Source organism: Limanda limanda, chromosome 1, assembly GCF_963576545.1.
Source record: "Limanda limanda chromosome 1, fLimLim1.1, whole genome shotgun sequence".
Lineage (NCBI taxonomy): Eukaryota > Metazoa > Chordata > Actinopteri > Pleuronectiformes > Pleuronectidae > Limanda > Limanda limanda.
The window spans coordinates 22,967,550-22,984,571 of NC_083636.1; the positions used below are offsets into that span (position 1 = coordinate 22,967,550).

The window sequence follows — 17,022 nt, forward strand, 5'->3', positions numbered from 1 at the left end:
AGTACCTTCTCCAAGAGACTCTCACAAAGACAGTTACAGGAAATTGTTCTTGCCATAAGCAATTGGATTGTACAACCCTTTTCCTCTGTCTGACACAGAACAGTCTGAAATCTACATTAAACTTGAATTATTTCTACCAATACAAGCACTTTGACATCATAACTCAAAATATGTCATCAAAGATAAGGAAACAGCACTAGGATGGTTTAAGTCATACTGATCAGACAATTATTAATGTTAACAGTGACTCTTCCATGCACATACGCCAGTCATGGATGTCCTCAAGGTCCTGTACTTGGACAGATACTTTTCATTATAATATGCTTTTAAACAATGTTGTTTTACCCTGTTAAAAGGGTTTTTTAGTAGCTTTTCCTTACTCTTGTTGAGGGTTAAGGACATAAGATGTCACACCATGTTAAAGCCCAATGAGACAAATTGTGATTTGTGAATATGGTCTATACAAATAAAATTTGATTGATTGATTGACATTACATGCCAAAAATCAGAACGGGAGATTGCATTACCTTGGCCTCTAGTTCCACCATAACATACATTGGAGTTTTTCATTTTTGACCAGGACACATTGCTCCTCTGTTAGCTTCTCTACAACGCTCAGTTATATATAGAATATAATTAGAATATAATTCAAAATATTTCTCCTTCTATAAAAAGCTCCATGGTATATTCAAGAACTCAGAGAAAAGAATATTAGGAAGAGCCATCAGCTACCGGGCCCCTCTCCTGTGGAAGCAAATCCCAGTTTGGATTCAGAAAACTTCTCCTCATTTAGGTTTTGATTTAAATGTTTCCTCTTTAACAAAACGTTTAGTTAGTGGTCGCTCTGGTGAGCCTTAAACCATCCCTTTGTTATGCTGCTACAAATCTAGACTGCTCTCTGATGATCTGCTGAATGATCTAGATCAGAATAATCCACTATTATTAATATTATCATTTGCCTATAATCACCCTTGTTATTGTGCCTGTAATACGTTAGATAATGTATATTATGATTTTATATTGTACAAATAAAGCTAAATTGATTTTAGGCATGTCAATGTGGCATAAAGTTTCCTGTTATACCCAAACCCACATGAAAGAACCAATGTCATCATGACTATGAACATGCAACACTTATGTTACATGTGTACATCATGTACCGACCAACTCAATGTGCAGAGCGTTTCTGTAGCTGCCAAACAGAGCTGCCTGACTCTTGAGGAAGGCTAGAGCCACTCCATCCCCTGTTGTTGTTGAAACCTTCTTCAAACGACTTTTTAAAGATACAACCTGTGGGGCAATAACTCACAGACATTAGAATACAGTATTATTATATCCCCATTCAAAAATCTTGTTTCTTAATTTGAAATAAGTTGTGTACTTTTCCTTACCACATCATTGGGCAGGCTTTCAAGGTCATTATAAGGAGTTTCCAATGTGTTTGTGTCTACATTTAGTACCACCACATCATCCAGAGCCAACCCTCGAACTCTCTATAAGAAAGAAAGACATATTTTGTATTGACAGATTAAACTGAAAATTTGTAATTTTCCTTGTGATACAGATAGATAGATGCAGTTACCTCCATCATGCTGGAATGCACTCCAATGAGGTATGGCATTGGGGCACTAAAAAAAGAGCCAGAGACATTGTTACAACATGAATGTAAAATATAACAAATGGAAGTTCTACAAAGTAGCCTCCTACAGAGCTATCCGCTACCACAACCATTTACATTTTGTAGGTGTATAATGTCACCTTACAGGCTACTATAAAATGTTATATATTTCATAAAGCTATTGATGAAGGAAGTGTCTGATTGGTAGTAGATGGTGGATATAGAATGAGGTATATTGACAATACACCACTGTTCACACACACTCACACACACGGAGGTGGATCAGACCTCTGCCAAACCCTAAGTTTCATGCACCTCAGACATACACACACTTTAACGTGTGGTCAGATACACATCATGTCCTTTGAGCGTAAACGCACACACATTCACACACCGTAGCCAACTCACACACACACACACACATAACACTACATCATACTTCTTTTCAACTTCAGATGATTCATGCTTAAACTCTGATAAAGGCTTCTCTCTCACCACACATCAGTACACAAACACATCTCCAGCTAGTTGCAAGATTGAACATTCTCATACTCCAAACAGGGAGTCTGACAAACAGCAGATTAGACGTAGGGGAGGCTTTCTCTCACAGTACTTTCATGAATAACTTCATTATATTAAATTCTGAGATGTCCTCTCTCCTGTGAAATTATCAGTCTTAGAATGCTTTGAGGCCGGAACTCTATGACCTCTGGTTTCACTTCACTTTACTTCACATATACTGAGCACACACACTCAGGCAACATGCTTATGACCTCTGGTGGCCACAACAGTGTCGTGCACGTACAACGTCATCATCACGCGACGCCAGGAGGACGACCCAACGAGCCAGGACTGCCTTGTGCTCCGACCAATCCCAATCCAAGAAGAACCTCTGTCATGCCCAGTATCGATTTATAAGCTTTGTCGCACTCTGTCTCAGCACCATTTTTCCTTTGCAGCTGACTGTGTAGGACACATGTGTCAAACACAAGACCCGCGAGCCACATGTGGCCCGGGGGAATGAATTATATGTGGCCCGCATGATAAAATCTATTTACTATTAGAGCTGGCCCGCCGGCAGTGTTTTGCAAGTTCTCAATACAAAATAAGTACTGAGAATTCCTGAGGGTCAGTGAACACGTCGGGATGGGGCACGTGTCAGTTCTAGACCAATGGCAGGCTCTCATTGGCTGACGAGTGGGCGGGTCAATGGTGAATGACAGATCCCACAATGCACTGCCCGTGTGTCGGCATGTCAATCACGGTCCCGCGAACGCGCCACAGTCTGTATCACATATCACTTGTGACAACTTTCAACCATCCCGATCCCCAAAAATGTCTAAACGAAAGGTGGCATTTGAAAACAGGAGCTTTCAAGACAGGTGGGAGGAACAGTATACGTTCGCTGATGTAAAGTGTGGAACCGAGAAAAGATGAAGGAGGAAAAAAGTGAGGAAAAAGTGAGTTGACAGCTTATCACTGCATCATACACCAGGAGTCGTTGTGTGGCAAAACCTTGAAAATTAACATGTGATGAGCATCATAACATTAGCGGTTAACTTTATCAGAGCCAAAGGTTCAAATCACCGCCAGTTCAAGTCTTTTCTGGAGGAGTTAAGTCCAGAATATGGTGACTATCACACACAGGTGCGATGGCTGAACCAGGGAAAGGTGCTGGAAAGATGGTTCCAGTTGCGTGAGGAGATCTGTGAGTTTATTGAAAGCAAAGGGGGGGGGGGGGGGGCGCCGTGACATCACTGACATGTACGCTACAGTGAGGGCTTTAAAACCAAGCTGCCTGTGGGAGACGCAGATGCTGCAGGAAAACAGTTTTTTCTCTTGCTACTACAGGACATTTGATTTTTCTTTGAAGTTTATTCAAAATTATTTTTGTCTGTTGTTTGCCTGTAGAAAATGTTTTCACTGGAAATTACTCTGGAAATACTGCAGATAAAGCCAGAAAGCAATTAATGAAACTGATTTTATTACTTTTATATTTATTTATGTATTATTTATTATTTGTATTTCATTTATTTCATAATTAATGTTGTTTTATCGGCAATACTCTATAGGCCTTGTTAGTTCCAGGTTCAATATGTGCACTAAGGTTCTTTCAATAAGTTTTCAATAAACGTTGAACCCATGTGGCCCTCGACTTTTCTCAATTTTTTGATTTCGGCCCACTGTGTATTTGAGTTTGACACCCCTGGTGTAGGATCAGTGGTCCATGCATGATCATTTGCTAGACACAGCAGTTTCCTGACCTGTGACCTCTGAATAAACCTGCTTAATTTTAACTTGAGAACGACACCTCCTGCCTTTGATTTCCACCCGCAACAGGTACACAAAAATCACGGTTCACTACTTAGCTAGGTTTTTAGGGTTCATTTTGGGTACGGTACAGAAAATGAACTGTACTTAAACTGCACCATTATTGTATTGTATAACCATCATTATTAATCATATGTATTTCCATTTTTATGGATGAAGAAATTAACTTGTCCACACTGTTTGGAGAGAGGGTTTTAAGTCCTCCTGGTACTAACAGTGTCTCCCTATGAGAACACTCTAACTCTTAATTTACAGAGAAGAAGGGTTGACTTAACATTAACAGCAAAAAAAGGAACAAATCATAAAACGAGAAGATGTCTTACCATCTGTGTAAGAGAGAGGCTTTATCGGTGTGTGTAATGTTGAGTACGGTCTTGTTTTTTGTCGACAATGTGAGTTCATCTTTGAAAGTACACTACGGTAAACACACGACAACAGTTTTGGAGAGATGATCAGCAGTATACTCACCAGCAGTAGTCTAAGAGATGTTCAGGCAGGACAGGAATGTAAACATGTTGCCAGTGCATGGGATATAGCATGGCTGCAGACCCATGGACACAAGCTGTTAACTGTAGCCAAGAACACAGATTAAATGTATCATAGGTTTTATTAAATTGCTGCTCTTTAGATACAGTTATTTAACTGTGAACTGTTTAAATAAAAAAGTCAAAATAACAAAAACTAAATTAAAATTGATTATATCAGCCTTAATGGAATGTAGTGTCTACACTACTTGCGAGCTTTGTCTGCTATTTATTGCACATGGACCAACATGCTGACATAGCGTGAAAATCCAACATTCACTCTTATGTTACTATGTCTGAGTAGGATCTGAATAAATTATTATGAGAGCAGGGACATTGAACCACAACAGTAGGGTTGCAGTGGGGACAGATGCCCAATGAGCTCAGCATCAGTAAGATCATACTGTGGTTTCAATCACTGCGTTATAAATATATATAGATATAAATGATAACTACTGTACTTGTCTTAAATCAATAGCACTGGGATAAATCCCACCACATCACTGGGCCAGTGGATGTAAAGACATCAGCCTATCTCCTATTTCTTTACTCATTATTTCCTATTAACTATCAGAATGGTTATTTACTATCCTATTTTGTACCGAGCATGACCATTGGTTGTGGTGGTAGAAACATTGTAATGTCATATCACATAATCACAATTTCTCTTTGTTGTTTTTTGCAGAATTACGCAAAAACTATTTCAGATTTCCACAGAGTTTTTTGGAAGGATGGGACATAGGCCAAGAAAAAAAAACCATCCAATTTTAAAACTAAGGGGCAGTTTGAGGATGTCTTTGTTAAACTTTCTTTTACACAGCAAGAATTCTTTTTTACATTTTCGCCAATTTCCCAGGAAATAATGCATGGATCCTGATAGAAAAAGCACATTTAGGGGACTGATATCTAAGACAAGAGGCAGATACATGAATTTGACATAACTTTCCCTAACATTGTGAGGTAGGTTACTAGTTAGTAATGAAACCTTAAAATCTTCACACATTTTGGGGAATATTTGTCTTAGGTATCAACTGTGTGGAAAGGCTTGATTTCAAAAGCTAAACAAAGTGGTTGATGCCAACTTGCTTTGAATAAGGATAACATTTCCAACATCATACCCTGACCCAACTCAAAATCCCAGTACAAGTAAATCTTAAAGTCATTTCAGAAAGGTAACAATGTAAATGCAATCTATAGATTCTAATAGACCTTAGAAGTAGAAATAGTCAAAGTTGTAAAAGAGAGAGGAAACAGGAAGTTGACTCTACTTACAGTGCTTAGTTTGCTACAGCAGATGAGGATTCGACGTTCATAAAGCATACTAGCGTACAGATGAAGCATGTTATTGACATCTACTGCTACAAAGTACTCAGTTAGGTTTCTCTGCAAGGAGAGAAAAACAAACACATTGATAGTTAGTTATGAAGGTAAAGACCAACAAATTGATGATTCGGTATGTACAGTATGAATTGTGGTTCAAGTCATAAAACTCAACATTGCACAAAAAGTATCCAGTAACTATTTTAATTGACAAGTTTTACGCAGTGATCACCCATTTTTTATAACTAATTATGGCTTAAAGTTAAGAAAAGTGAAATTATAGATGTTTTTCTATATAATTATAGCAGAAGCGTAAAATGTTATAAGTCTTGTCATTTCATTATTAACATTAGACAGTTCCATAATGAAAACTTTATGGATCAGATATCATTTAAAAAAGTCACTGCTAATTTAAAGGGATAGTTCATCCAAAAACCAAAATTCAATCATTATCTACTCAACACTATGCTGGTAAAAGGGTGGGAGAATGTTTGAGTCCACAAACATTTTTTGGAGTTTCACGGGTAAACAGCATTCTAGCTAAATCCAATACAATTGAAGGAAATGGTGGAATTTAAATTCGACTTGAAACGGTATCATTTACACCATGTTTTTAGCCTGAATGTCCACTGTGATCCACGCACAAATGCCGCTCCAGACGATATCAAAGACATTTAGGCTAAAAACATGGTGTAAATGACACAGTTTCAAGTTGAAGTTGTATGTATTGCACTTGGATGACAGTAAAATGACACTAAAGAAGAAGTATGGAAGAATTTTAAGCAATTGTTTTACTGTTCTTTATCTGACTCTCCACTGACGTCTGGAAGGTTGTAAGCTGTCGTGGTCATGCTAACCATCGATCAGATTATCCGTTGCGTCTGTTTGGGCTGCCATTACCTGTTGCTTGTGGGCCCCCACTCCAAACCTGGCTGCTTCTGCGGCTCATCGCCCTCCTCTGGTCTATCTATGGCAATAATGAGGATAATAAGATGTTTGTATGGTTTCAGCTCGCCTGGACTACCCGGTCTCATACTCATCCTTCGACAACAGTACTCAAATTAGGGCTGGGCGATAAAATGGTAGCAATAATTATCGCGATATAACTTTCCCTCTATAAATATGATAACACTAATTTATTTGCTGCTTTTCAAATCCATTTATGCTGACTCTCCCCAAAAATAATATTGCTGGGAGATTTTAATATACATATGGACAATATCAACAAAGCTCTAACTAGGGACTTTACATTTTCCCTTTACACTCAGTCCGAAGGACATATTCTGGACTTGATTTGCTGTTCAGATCGCCCCATCTCTGATCATATGTTGATATATTTTAATGTCAACCAGGTAATATCCAAAAGGACATAAATTCAAATTCTTTCTCCAGTGGAATTGATAGCTTCCCCAGCACAAACAGTTGATCCACCACTGATGAATTAGTCTCTCACTACATTGGTGGTGTTCATAGTCTTTAAATCTTTTTTGTTTGTTTTTCCTTAAAAAACAAACAAAAAAACAGCTGTCTCCTTCTCCCATTCTAACCCATGGTTTACACCTGAACTACGCCAACTCAACGCGAAAGGCTGACGCGTGAAATGCCTCTACAAGAAAACTGGAGTTGTTGTGCACAAGGAAATGTACAATGATCATATTCTTCCCTACAAGGATGCTCTATCTACAGCGAAATCCACTTATTACTCAGATTAAATCAGCTCAAGTGGAGGGTACACAAGGGCCCTGTTATCCTTGGATATATACTGAGACCACCACTCTCTTGCTCCTCAAATGTACTAGGTTCTCCTGCAAATTCCTCAACTGTGATAAAATCGAGGTTCTCCTCATCGGCACCAAATCCACCTTATCAAAACCACAGTTTTTCCTTCACCATTGATAGTTCCTTAGTTTCTCCCTCAGGTTAAGATTCTGGGTGTCATCCTTGACAGCACACTATCTTTCCAAGCTCACATCAATAATGTTACTGAGTCCACATACTTCTATCTAAGTAAGAAGAAACGCCTCCGCACATCCCTTACACCCAGCAGCTCCGCCATTCTTTTTCACACCCTGGTTATATCCCACATTAATTACTGCAAATCCCTTCTTTTTGGTCTCCCTCACAAATTTGTTCATGAACTTCGACTAGTTCAGAGCTCTGCCGCATTGTTTTTAAGATTCTGCTCCATACCTTTCAGGCCATCCATAATCTCACTCCCCTTTACCTTTACTTACTCCTGTAAATCGACACACTCCCGCACTCTCAGCTCTTCTTCTTCCATCCACCTCACTGTACCATCTGTCCGCTTGACCACCATGGAATGTAGAGCCTTTAGCCGCTCTTCTGCCCCCTTCTGGAGCTCCCTTCCACGAGACATCTTTTAAAACCAGCATATTCAGTCTGATTGTTTTCCATTTGGCCAACCTACATAATGTTTTATTCACTGTTTATTTTATTGGTCCTTTTAATACATTGGGTTTTTTTTGTTCTGTTTTTATCTCTGACTTGTAAAATGACCCTAAGTGCTATGATAGGCCTCTATAAATGAAATTAATTACTGTTATTATTACTTCTTGTATTGGATTCGGCTGCAACGCTGTGTACCCCTTAAACTCAAAAAGTGTTTTGTGGACTCAAACACTTCACCCACCACTCCGTCAGCATAGTGGTGAGTAAATAAAACATTTTGGGTGAACTATCCCATTAATGTAATATTGTCATGTATTTTCACAATGGGAATGGGCTTCCAAAAATGCATGTGTCAGTTTTATAAATGTATATTGTAGGTATTCATCATACAGGTTTATTGACAATCTACACTATATCATGGTATACTACCATTCCAACAGGATGAAGACCAACACTGTGCCATTTGACATTTGTCACATCCATTCCTCCTCCTCCAACATGTGCGATAGTGTGGGTCTTATGTAGAAAATATTTAGTTGTGTTTTATCTTAAAGTGTAGTGGTATTTGATGTAGCACAGCACTAATTACTCTTTAAAATATCTAAAATATTAAAAATGAATTAAAAAAAAGAAGTTTTATCTTGCTTGTGTGTAGCCGCCACATAGGCATGTGATAGCATCCCAACCATGGATGGTAAAGCCATGAAAGCCATTTTATAGGAATGATTCAACAAGCAAAGATCTGGACATCATAAATGGCTCCCACTTATCTCCAGTTGTACAAGTGTTCATAGGCAACTGGACTTGCTTGTTTTTCTTGAAGACATTTCACCTCTTCAGTTCTAACTGACTAATGGAAGGTTTCAGGCATTTAGGTCTGTGCCTGTGTTGAGTCATTATGTTAGACAGGCAGGTCGTCTGTGCAATCCTAGTTGTATTGGACTGCATGAACCACATTGTTCTGTTAGTGCCTGGGTGATTTGTCCTCAAGGTGAACATGCGTTTGTCGCTGAACTTGAAATGTACACGTAAGTGGTGATGTTCTACTAATGTACTACTCTTCTAATTGTTTTGTTGTTGTAATTATAAAAATACCAATTTTGAAATGGTAGTTTATATTGACATGAGATTTAAATTTTGAGCTATTATTCATTTGCAATAAATAAGAGTAATTCATGAGCCTCCAGTAAAATCGCAACCTGTCGGAAACACTGTACAGAAACAAATCAATGAGTTTATCTTTTATCAAATGTAAGGTAGCTTAGAGGTTGGATTGTGATTTCCCTCAGGATCTAATGAATGACCTGAAATTAATTTCAGGCTAAAACTCCACAGGAGTGTGGATGCCAGGGTTATCCACAGCAGCATTAATGTTTTTTTCAAATGAAAATGTAATAGTGTGGATATAGCCACACAAAAAAAAAAAGCAACAACACTTACATTCTCAGGTATGCTCGGGAGTTCCCTCGTGTCAGGCACAGTAAAGAAGGAATGCTGGAGAAAGATTAAGTGTTAATACCTTCCAGTAGAAACTGTCTGGAAATATGCAGCAATACACTCCACCTTAAAACGTGGCCATCTATCTACTCATTGTCTGTCCTTGGAAGTCATATCTCAAGAATCGCTCATCTTTATCAATATACTCAGTGCTTTTACCACTTGCGATGTATAAAATGACTATATTGCGACCCTCCAGTATGTGAATGTTTTAAGTAGCAAAAAATTCCCTTTGAGTTTCGCTTCTCATGCCCCTCTCACAGTTCACTCCGAGATAATTCTGAATCGGCAAGGGAGTTAACTATTTGTATCAGGAGGGAAGAAACTCAGAGCATGAGAGAGCAAAAGTGAATTATCACAGCGAGTTTATCAGTTTATAAATAATTAACGTGAATGGCGTTCACTCCAGAGAGAGAAGATGCTTTTGTGTGTGTCTGTGTGTATGTGTGTGTTGTGAGATGTGTTCATGTGAAGCAGCCGGTCAGTGACTTTGTTGAAGAACAGTGGAAACAAACAGTTATAACACAGTTTCCAATATGATCCATAGCTGCTCAATGATCTGAAGGCAAGACCCAACATTCATATTCTATTATATTATTTATATAGCCGTTTTAAGCCTTAATGACTGCTGATATCTTCAGACGAGGTGCATTCAGGGCCCACCAGAAATTGTAACGTCTGCTAGCTTAGCCACTTCCTGTGGACTTTTAGGAGTTTCAAAATATCAAGATATATTGTGTATCATGATATTAGTTTTAGGCCATCCCTGAAGGTTATTAAGCCGAACTATTAGTAGAATTGTTTTTCTTTGGGAAAATTAAGAGAAATACCTGCAGTGTTTCTAGTTTAAAATGAGCCAGACTCACCACACCAAGATGAACAGGGACCCCTGGCTCAGGAATGGGTAGCACATGAAGTGATACCAGGAGCTCTTGCCATTGGCTTTCCTGAAAAATATTTTAGATCCACAATCCAAGCATGGTCACATTCTCATGCAAGACCCATAACCCAACTTCAACATCAAGAAAATAACTAAGAACAAAAGTATGCGCACAATTCTTTTAAGAAATCCACATTATAATTCATACGAAATCTTTTGGTCATGCTATCATCAGACGTAGGTGTGATTGATTATAATGCTGGGCCACTTTATTAAGTTAACTTCCATAGATTCATTCAAAGACTGATAGGAGTTAGTGTTGTTTGTTCAATGTTGTACAAAATTAAAAAAAGATATTATTAAGTTTTCCATATCTTAAGCCAACATGACAAATCAGGGCAAATAATGGAGCTAATCAAAATAAAGAAACAGACGAGAAAAACTGTTCAGAACTGACCTATTCAAAATCATATGTTCTGCAATGAGTCACCTGTCAAAATTTACCTGGCCTTTGATTGTGTAATCTGCAAGGATATTCAGTAGCTTGTAGAACACTTCAAACCAGGGCAGGTAGCTGAGAGAACAAAAAATGTTTTGTACATGTTACAAAGCTGAGCATTACACTTCAATCAATCAATCAAATTATATTTGTTTGGCCCATATTCACAAATCACAATTTGTCTGATAGGGCTTTAACAAGATGTGAAATCCTCTGCCCTTAACCCTCAACAAGAGTGAGGAAAAACTACTACTAAACACTTGATTAATCACATATCTTACAGGTTTTTAATTTGTATATCTTAAAGGGCACATATTATGAAAATTCCACTTTTGTAGTGCTTCTACACGTTAATTTGGGTATCTAGCATGTCTACCGTCCCAAAAACTCTGGAAAAAAACAACTCCCGATTTGTTGTGGATCCTCTATGTCAGAAACAATACGCTAGATGGCGTCGAATTGGATTACGACCAGAATTGACGTCATAGGCTCGCTACACGGCCCGGCTCCACCGGCCGGCGGTTAGCTCGCGGCCAGCCCTGTTAGCTCGCGGCTGGCCCGGTGGTTTGCTTGCGGCCGGCCCGGACAAATGGACACACAGACACACACTCACCTGAGAATGCAGTAGCAGGTGTGTGCACCTGAGGACAGTCGACAGAAGCCAAATCTCTGTTTGCTCTCAATGTCAGTCAATACAAATGTGAAGTTCTGGCCAACCTGGGTGACCGTTGGGCTGCAGAGTGAGAGAGTTCAGTCGGCAGACAGAGGGAGAAAGAGAGTAAAAAAACATTTAGTTAGATCAATGTGGTTGGGGGATAGTTGTGCTGTAAAACTGAATTCTTCACTCAAAGATTTCATGTTTTTATAAATGAGAACTTGCTGTTCAGTTTGCTCATTGTGGTGGTCCTGGCCTCTCCCTCCAAGATACATAGTTGATGTATCTGTTTTATTTTCATGATCTTGTTCTACTTTTTCAATCCTTCTGAACTTGTGAAAAAGTGACAGTTGAACGTAGAAACATACTGACTGGCACCTCATTTTCAAAACAGTGCTAAGGATTAATATTTGCACACACAAAAGCCAAAAAAGGAGTAGGCCAAAAAAATGATCAGATTTCTAAAACTGTGCGCACGCATACCTGAAGGTAATGTTCACCTTATTAATAACAGTTAAACTGGGAATGTGGGTACGTGGATTTATGTACCATCCTCACCAGTCTGGTTTCAAGGCAGGCCACTCAACTGAGACTGCCCTCCTTGCTTTCTCTGAGCAACTTCACACTGCTATAGCAGCCTCTCAATCTTCTGTCCTTATCCTTCTAGACCTTTCTGCTGCATTTGACACATTTAACCACCAGATCCTTATTTCCTCCATTCAGGACCTGGGTGTCTCAGGCTCTGCTCTCTCCCTGCTCTCATCCTACCTCAACCGCTCTTACCGGGTAACTTGGAAAAGATCTGTGTCCGAACCTTGTCCTCTCACTACTGGGATCCCTCAAGGTTCCTTCCTGGGTCCCTTCCTCTGCTCTCTGAAGACTAACTCTCTCAGCTCTGTCATGCTGATGACACCCAACTAATCCTCTCTTTTCCCCAATCTGAAACACAGGTAGCAGCACGAATCTCTGCCTGTCTGACTGACACCTGACATCTCTCAGTGGATGTCTGCTCACCACCTGAAAATCTACCTTGACAAGACTGAACTAATTTTCCTTCCAGGGAAAGGCTCTCCCACCCACGACCTGACTTTTACCTTTGACAACTCTGTGTTAGCCCCCACCCAGACTGCTAGGAACCTGGGTGTGACACTCAACAGTCAACTCTCCCTTACTGCCAACATTACTGCAACAACACGTTCCTGTAAATACATGCTGCACAACATCAGGAGAATACATCCCCTTCTCACTCAGAAGGCGGCGCAGGTTCTGGTTCAGGCCCTGATCAACTCATGCCTAGACTATTGTAACACCCTCCTGCTAGTGCCAACCGACCTCTGCAGCTCATCCAGAATGCAGCAGCTCAACTGGTCTTTAACCTACCTAAATTCACTCACACTACTCCGCTCCGTGCTGCGGATCGGGTCCAGTCTACTTCCAGGATATGGTCTAACCTCACACCCCAGGCCGTTCACTCTGCTCTGCATCTGCCAATCGGCTTGTTCCTCCCTCACTAGGAGCTAAACACTCAACAAAATCACTACTGTTTGCTGTCCTTGCTCCTAAGTGGTGGAACGCACTCCCCAATGACATCAGGACAGCCGAAATTCTACATATCTTCCGCCGCAAACTAAAAACTGATCACTTCACACTAAACCTTGAATAAAAAAAAAAAAAAGCCTTTCCTTGGTAATTCACTTTCTGTTGTGCACCTTGATCTGGTCATTTGCACTGATTTTAAGTTCCACCCCAAGGTCGAGGCAGATGGCCCCCCTCATTGAGTCTGGTTCCGCTAGAGTTTTCTTCCAGTTCATGAGGGAGTTATTTTAAAAAAAAGAACCACACAAAACCTGATGCCTGCCTGGACAATGGATTTATTCCCTACGTACGATTTAATTATCAGGAACCTCAGTGTCTTTCTGATTTTGAGTTTCTATTCTTTAGCTTTTTCTAATCAAATTTGAGGTCAAATCGCCGATATAGTAACATTGTTACACTTCCTGACAGAGTGCTCAAAATATGACAATAGAATATGACAATGGAAAAAATAATTATCATTTTTATTACCATTGTAATTTTTGTACTATTATTATATAAATATTAGTCTTCTTGTTGATTAGTCTGTTTGTTGTACAACATTATGATCACGTCTGCCAATAAATCTTCATTGATTATAATGCAGTGCAGGATTAAAGTGCTCACCTTCATTTTTACATTCACCTCACGGCTGATTTGCCACAGGCAGGAGTGATAAACACAGGCTACTTACCATTAGCTAACTTTAGTATATGTGCACAGCCTGCAAATGGAATATCTGTTGGTGGTGATTTCTCTAAAACTACAGTTAAGCCTTAAGGAATATAAATGATACATCACTGTCCCTGACTGCTTCTTTCTTAAATATGCCATTCTCTCATTGCGTTAAGATAACATAAGAGTGTGGGCATGGAGGTGGCTCAGAGAGAGAACTTACAGCTACCAGAAGATGAATCAGTGCAGCTGAGGGCTGTTGGGGCAATTTGGAACTACGCTGTTGAATGGTACACACTTTCAGACATTACAGGGCTCATTACAGTTACAAAGCTGACCACTGATTTGCAAGACTTGGAATTGTGTGGCACTGTCTTGTGCTCTTCCCACAGGAATACTTAACATTCAGTTTAGAAGAAATCAACACCCATCATATTAAAAATATAAAGCTGGCAGTGTCTCAGTACTATAGTTATGTGTCAGCATGTCAGCTGCTCATCAGAGCTGGTCAGAAACCGAAAGTAATCAAGGATTCCTCCCAACGCATCTCCCCTGCATTGGTGTAAATAGAGGCAGGACACCATCGTAAGATATTATAGTCTTTACAATTGTTACGGTTTTGAAATGTTAATGTTATGAAATTGCAGTTATCGTAAAATTGGTTAACACCCAACTGTCTTATAAAATTTGCCTTACAATATTGGACAGTATTATCCTGACTGGTTTGCTGTATGGTCATGGGGTGTGTGTTTGTATGTGTGAGCATACCTGTCCATGCTGAAGGGGAAGCAGAACTTGGGCAAGGTCTGAAGAGTTTCCTGTGACATATAAATGAAAGAAGTTAAATGTATTTATTACTAATGTTAGAAATTTTTTTCCAGATTCTTATAAGGTCACTGTGACCTTTTCGTTTCAACACTGACATGTAATCATTTCATCTTTGAGTCCAAGTGAATTGTGCCAGGTTTAATGAAACAAACATGAGGTCAGTGTGAGCTTGATCCTTGACCTCCAGGTTCAAGTGAATGTTTGTGACAAATATGAAAGGTCTTCATATCAGGTGAGATATCAGCTTCAGTAAGCAGAAATGTATTTTGTGAGCCTAATTTGTGAGGCTACCATGAACTTGACTTTGAGTTTATCCTTGAATCCAAGTGAATATTTGCACAATATTTGCATTCTTGAGATATCACATTCACGACAATGGGACAGAAACAATCCAAAAACATAATGGCTCCGGCCACTGGCTGTCGCCAGTGTGGAGGCATACACTTACAAGGTGAATGGTAAATGGTCTGTGTGAGGCTTTACAGTAAAGCTTTTGCCATGTGTCTTTTCAGACACACATTTATTCGGTGGTCCTCGATCTGCATGAGGAGTTGTCCTTGGGCAAGATGCTTAACCCCTCATAGAAAAAGAAAAGTGCTGCCCATAGATGCACTGTACGAGTGTGTGTGTGATGAGATAATGGCAAACTGAATTGTAAAGTGCTTTGAGTGGTCATCAAGATTAGAAAAGCGATATATAAATACAGACCATTTAACATTTACTTATGAGAAGGGGCAATATTGGAGTTCAGTTTCCTGCAAAGGACATTCGGCATGCGGAATGGGGTAGACTGGGACCCTCTGGTTAGAGGACAACCGCTCTTCCCCCTCAGGTTTCAGCTATTGTAATAACTGTTGTGATGTAAATTGATATTATGGATAAGACAAACAATGAAAAATGATATATATAATTTAATGGAATAACATCCAGGTTGCTTAGGTTTTCCATATGTGTAAATCAAACACAGCATACAACAGTGCTTTGATGTGCATAGAAAGAACTACAGTAGTAAAGATAGTTGTGAAAAGGGTAAGAAAAATAACTTCTTTCAAACCTGGTCTGTGTAGACCTCAGGGAACTGCCTTCGCACCTTTGGCCCTGTTGTAAAAATATGAAAAGGTTCAGCATATGATCAGCACAGAATGGAGCAAATTCATTTAAACTCTGACAAATTGATAAAAAAGTCATATCTAGACAAGCAGGTTGGAAGTTCTAACCATTAATAGACGAGCCTGATATAGGCTCAATTCAATATCAGGCTGTAATGTTCTGGCAAACATCTATGCACAAATCAGGACTACATGGCAATTTAAATGAAATATATTATGCCCCTTTTCCACATTTTGCCATTGTTTCTTGAGGTCCTAATAAAACATCTGTGGCATACAAGATACCAAAACTACAGAACTACAACATCTTATTACAAAATCCTCACATATGGAGTATGAGACTTCCCCTGTGAAGGGATTTTGTTGACTCTACACCAGTGTTCTCCACCCTTTTCAAACCAAAGATTACTTTACATTCTAATATAAATTACTATTTATTGTATATACAAATATTTGACAATAAAACACCTTTTCCTTAACAAATTACTTTACAAAGGCGTATAGGGAGTGTTGAAACCATTTATGTTTGTGACATCAATTCAACAGATATACATTAAAAGTGAGGTGAAAGATAATTTACTTTGTTTATTCTGCTGTGAACGACAATTATATCTGTCTATGTCACAAACATATGCAGTGGCTCCCTGTACAGTATTTTGCATGTTGCAAAAGAGAAATTAACTTATGATTCTATAGAATATTCAGTCTGACATTTAAATTATAGATAAATAAAATAAACCACACAAAACCAAACAATAATAAACAACCTAGTGTGCATTAAATGTTGGACTTTGTGTTTAAAAACATGCCTGATGAAGCAAGTTAAATAAACGTCAAGTACGGGTCCTAAGAACTTCTGGTTGGTGTTCACTGTTAAAGTGTAATGTGGAGGGAGGAAAATCTGACAGGTGACTACAGCACAGTAAAAACCAACCAGTGCTTCTGGCCTGGTCATGAAGTAGTGGTGTAAGGAGTACAGTGGGATAATGTGTTAGTGTTTGTACTTGAATACTTCTGCCTCATACTCTGCCCTCTACACGCCCACTTTCAACCATAAATGTTCAATGCAAAGCACAGCATGAATATTAAATTATCCCGCTGACCA

The 17,022-nt window shown here is 39.2% G+C and overlaps 1 protein-coding gene across 2 annotated transcripts in view; it reads right to left on the minus strand.

Annotated features, from left to right (window-relative positions):
* The window catches only part of dennd1a (DENN/MADD domain containing 1A), a 40,321-nt gene that overhangs the window by 16,613 nt on the left and 6,686 nt on the right, over positions 1-17,022 (minus strand). For both annotated transcript variants that reach the window (XM_061072488.1, XM_061072481.1), the window contains exons 3-13: positions 15,863-15,906; positions 14,749-14,798; positions 11,692-11,811; positions 11,084-11,153; positions 10,566-10,646; positions 9,643-9,696; positions 5,746-5,856; positions 4,418-4,518; positions 1,583-1,628; positions 1,392-1,493; positions 1,165-1,290 (exon numbers count right to left, since the gene is read on the minus strand). In XM_061072488.1, coding sequence (XP_060928471.1) covers positions 1,165-1,290; positions 1,392-1,493; positions 1,583-1,628; positions 4,418-4,518; positions 5,746-5,856; positions 9,643-9,696; positions 10,566-10,646; positions 11,084-11,153; positions 11,692-11,811; positions 14,749-14,798; positions 15,863-15,906 — 905 coding nt within the window. The remainder of the gene's footprint in view (positions 1-1,164; positions 1,291-1,391; positions 1,494-1,582; positions 1,629-4,417; positions 4,519-5,745; positions 5,857-9,642; positions 9,697-10,565; positions 10,647-11,083; positions 11,154-11,691; positions 11,812-14,748; positions 14,799-15,862; positions 15,907-17,022) is intronic.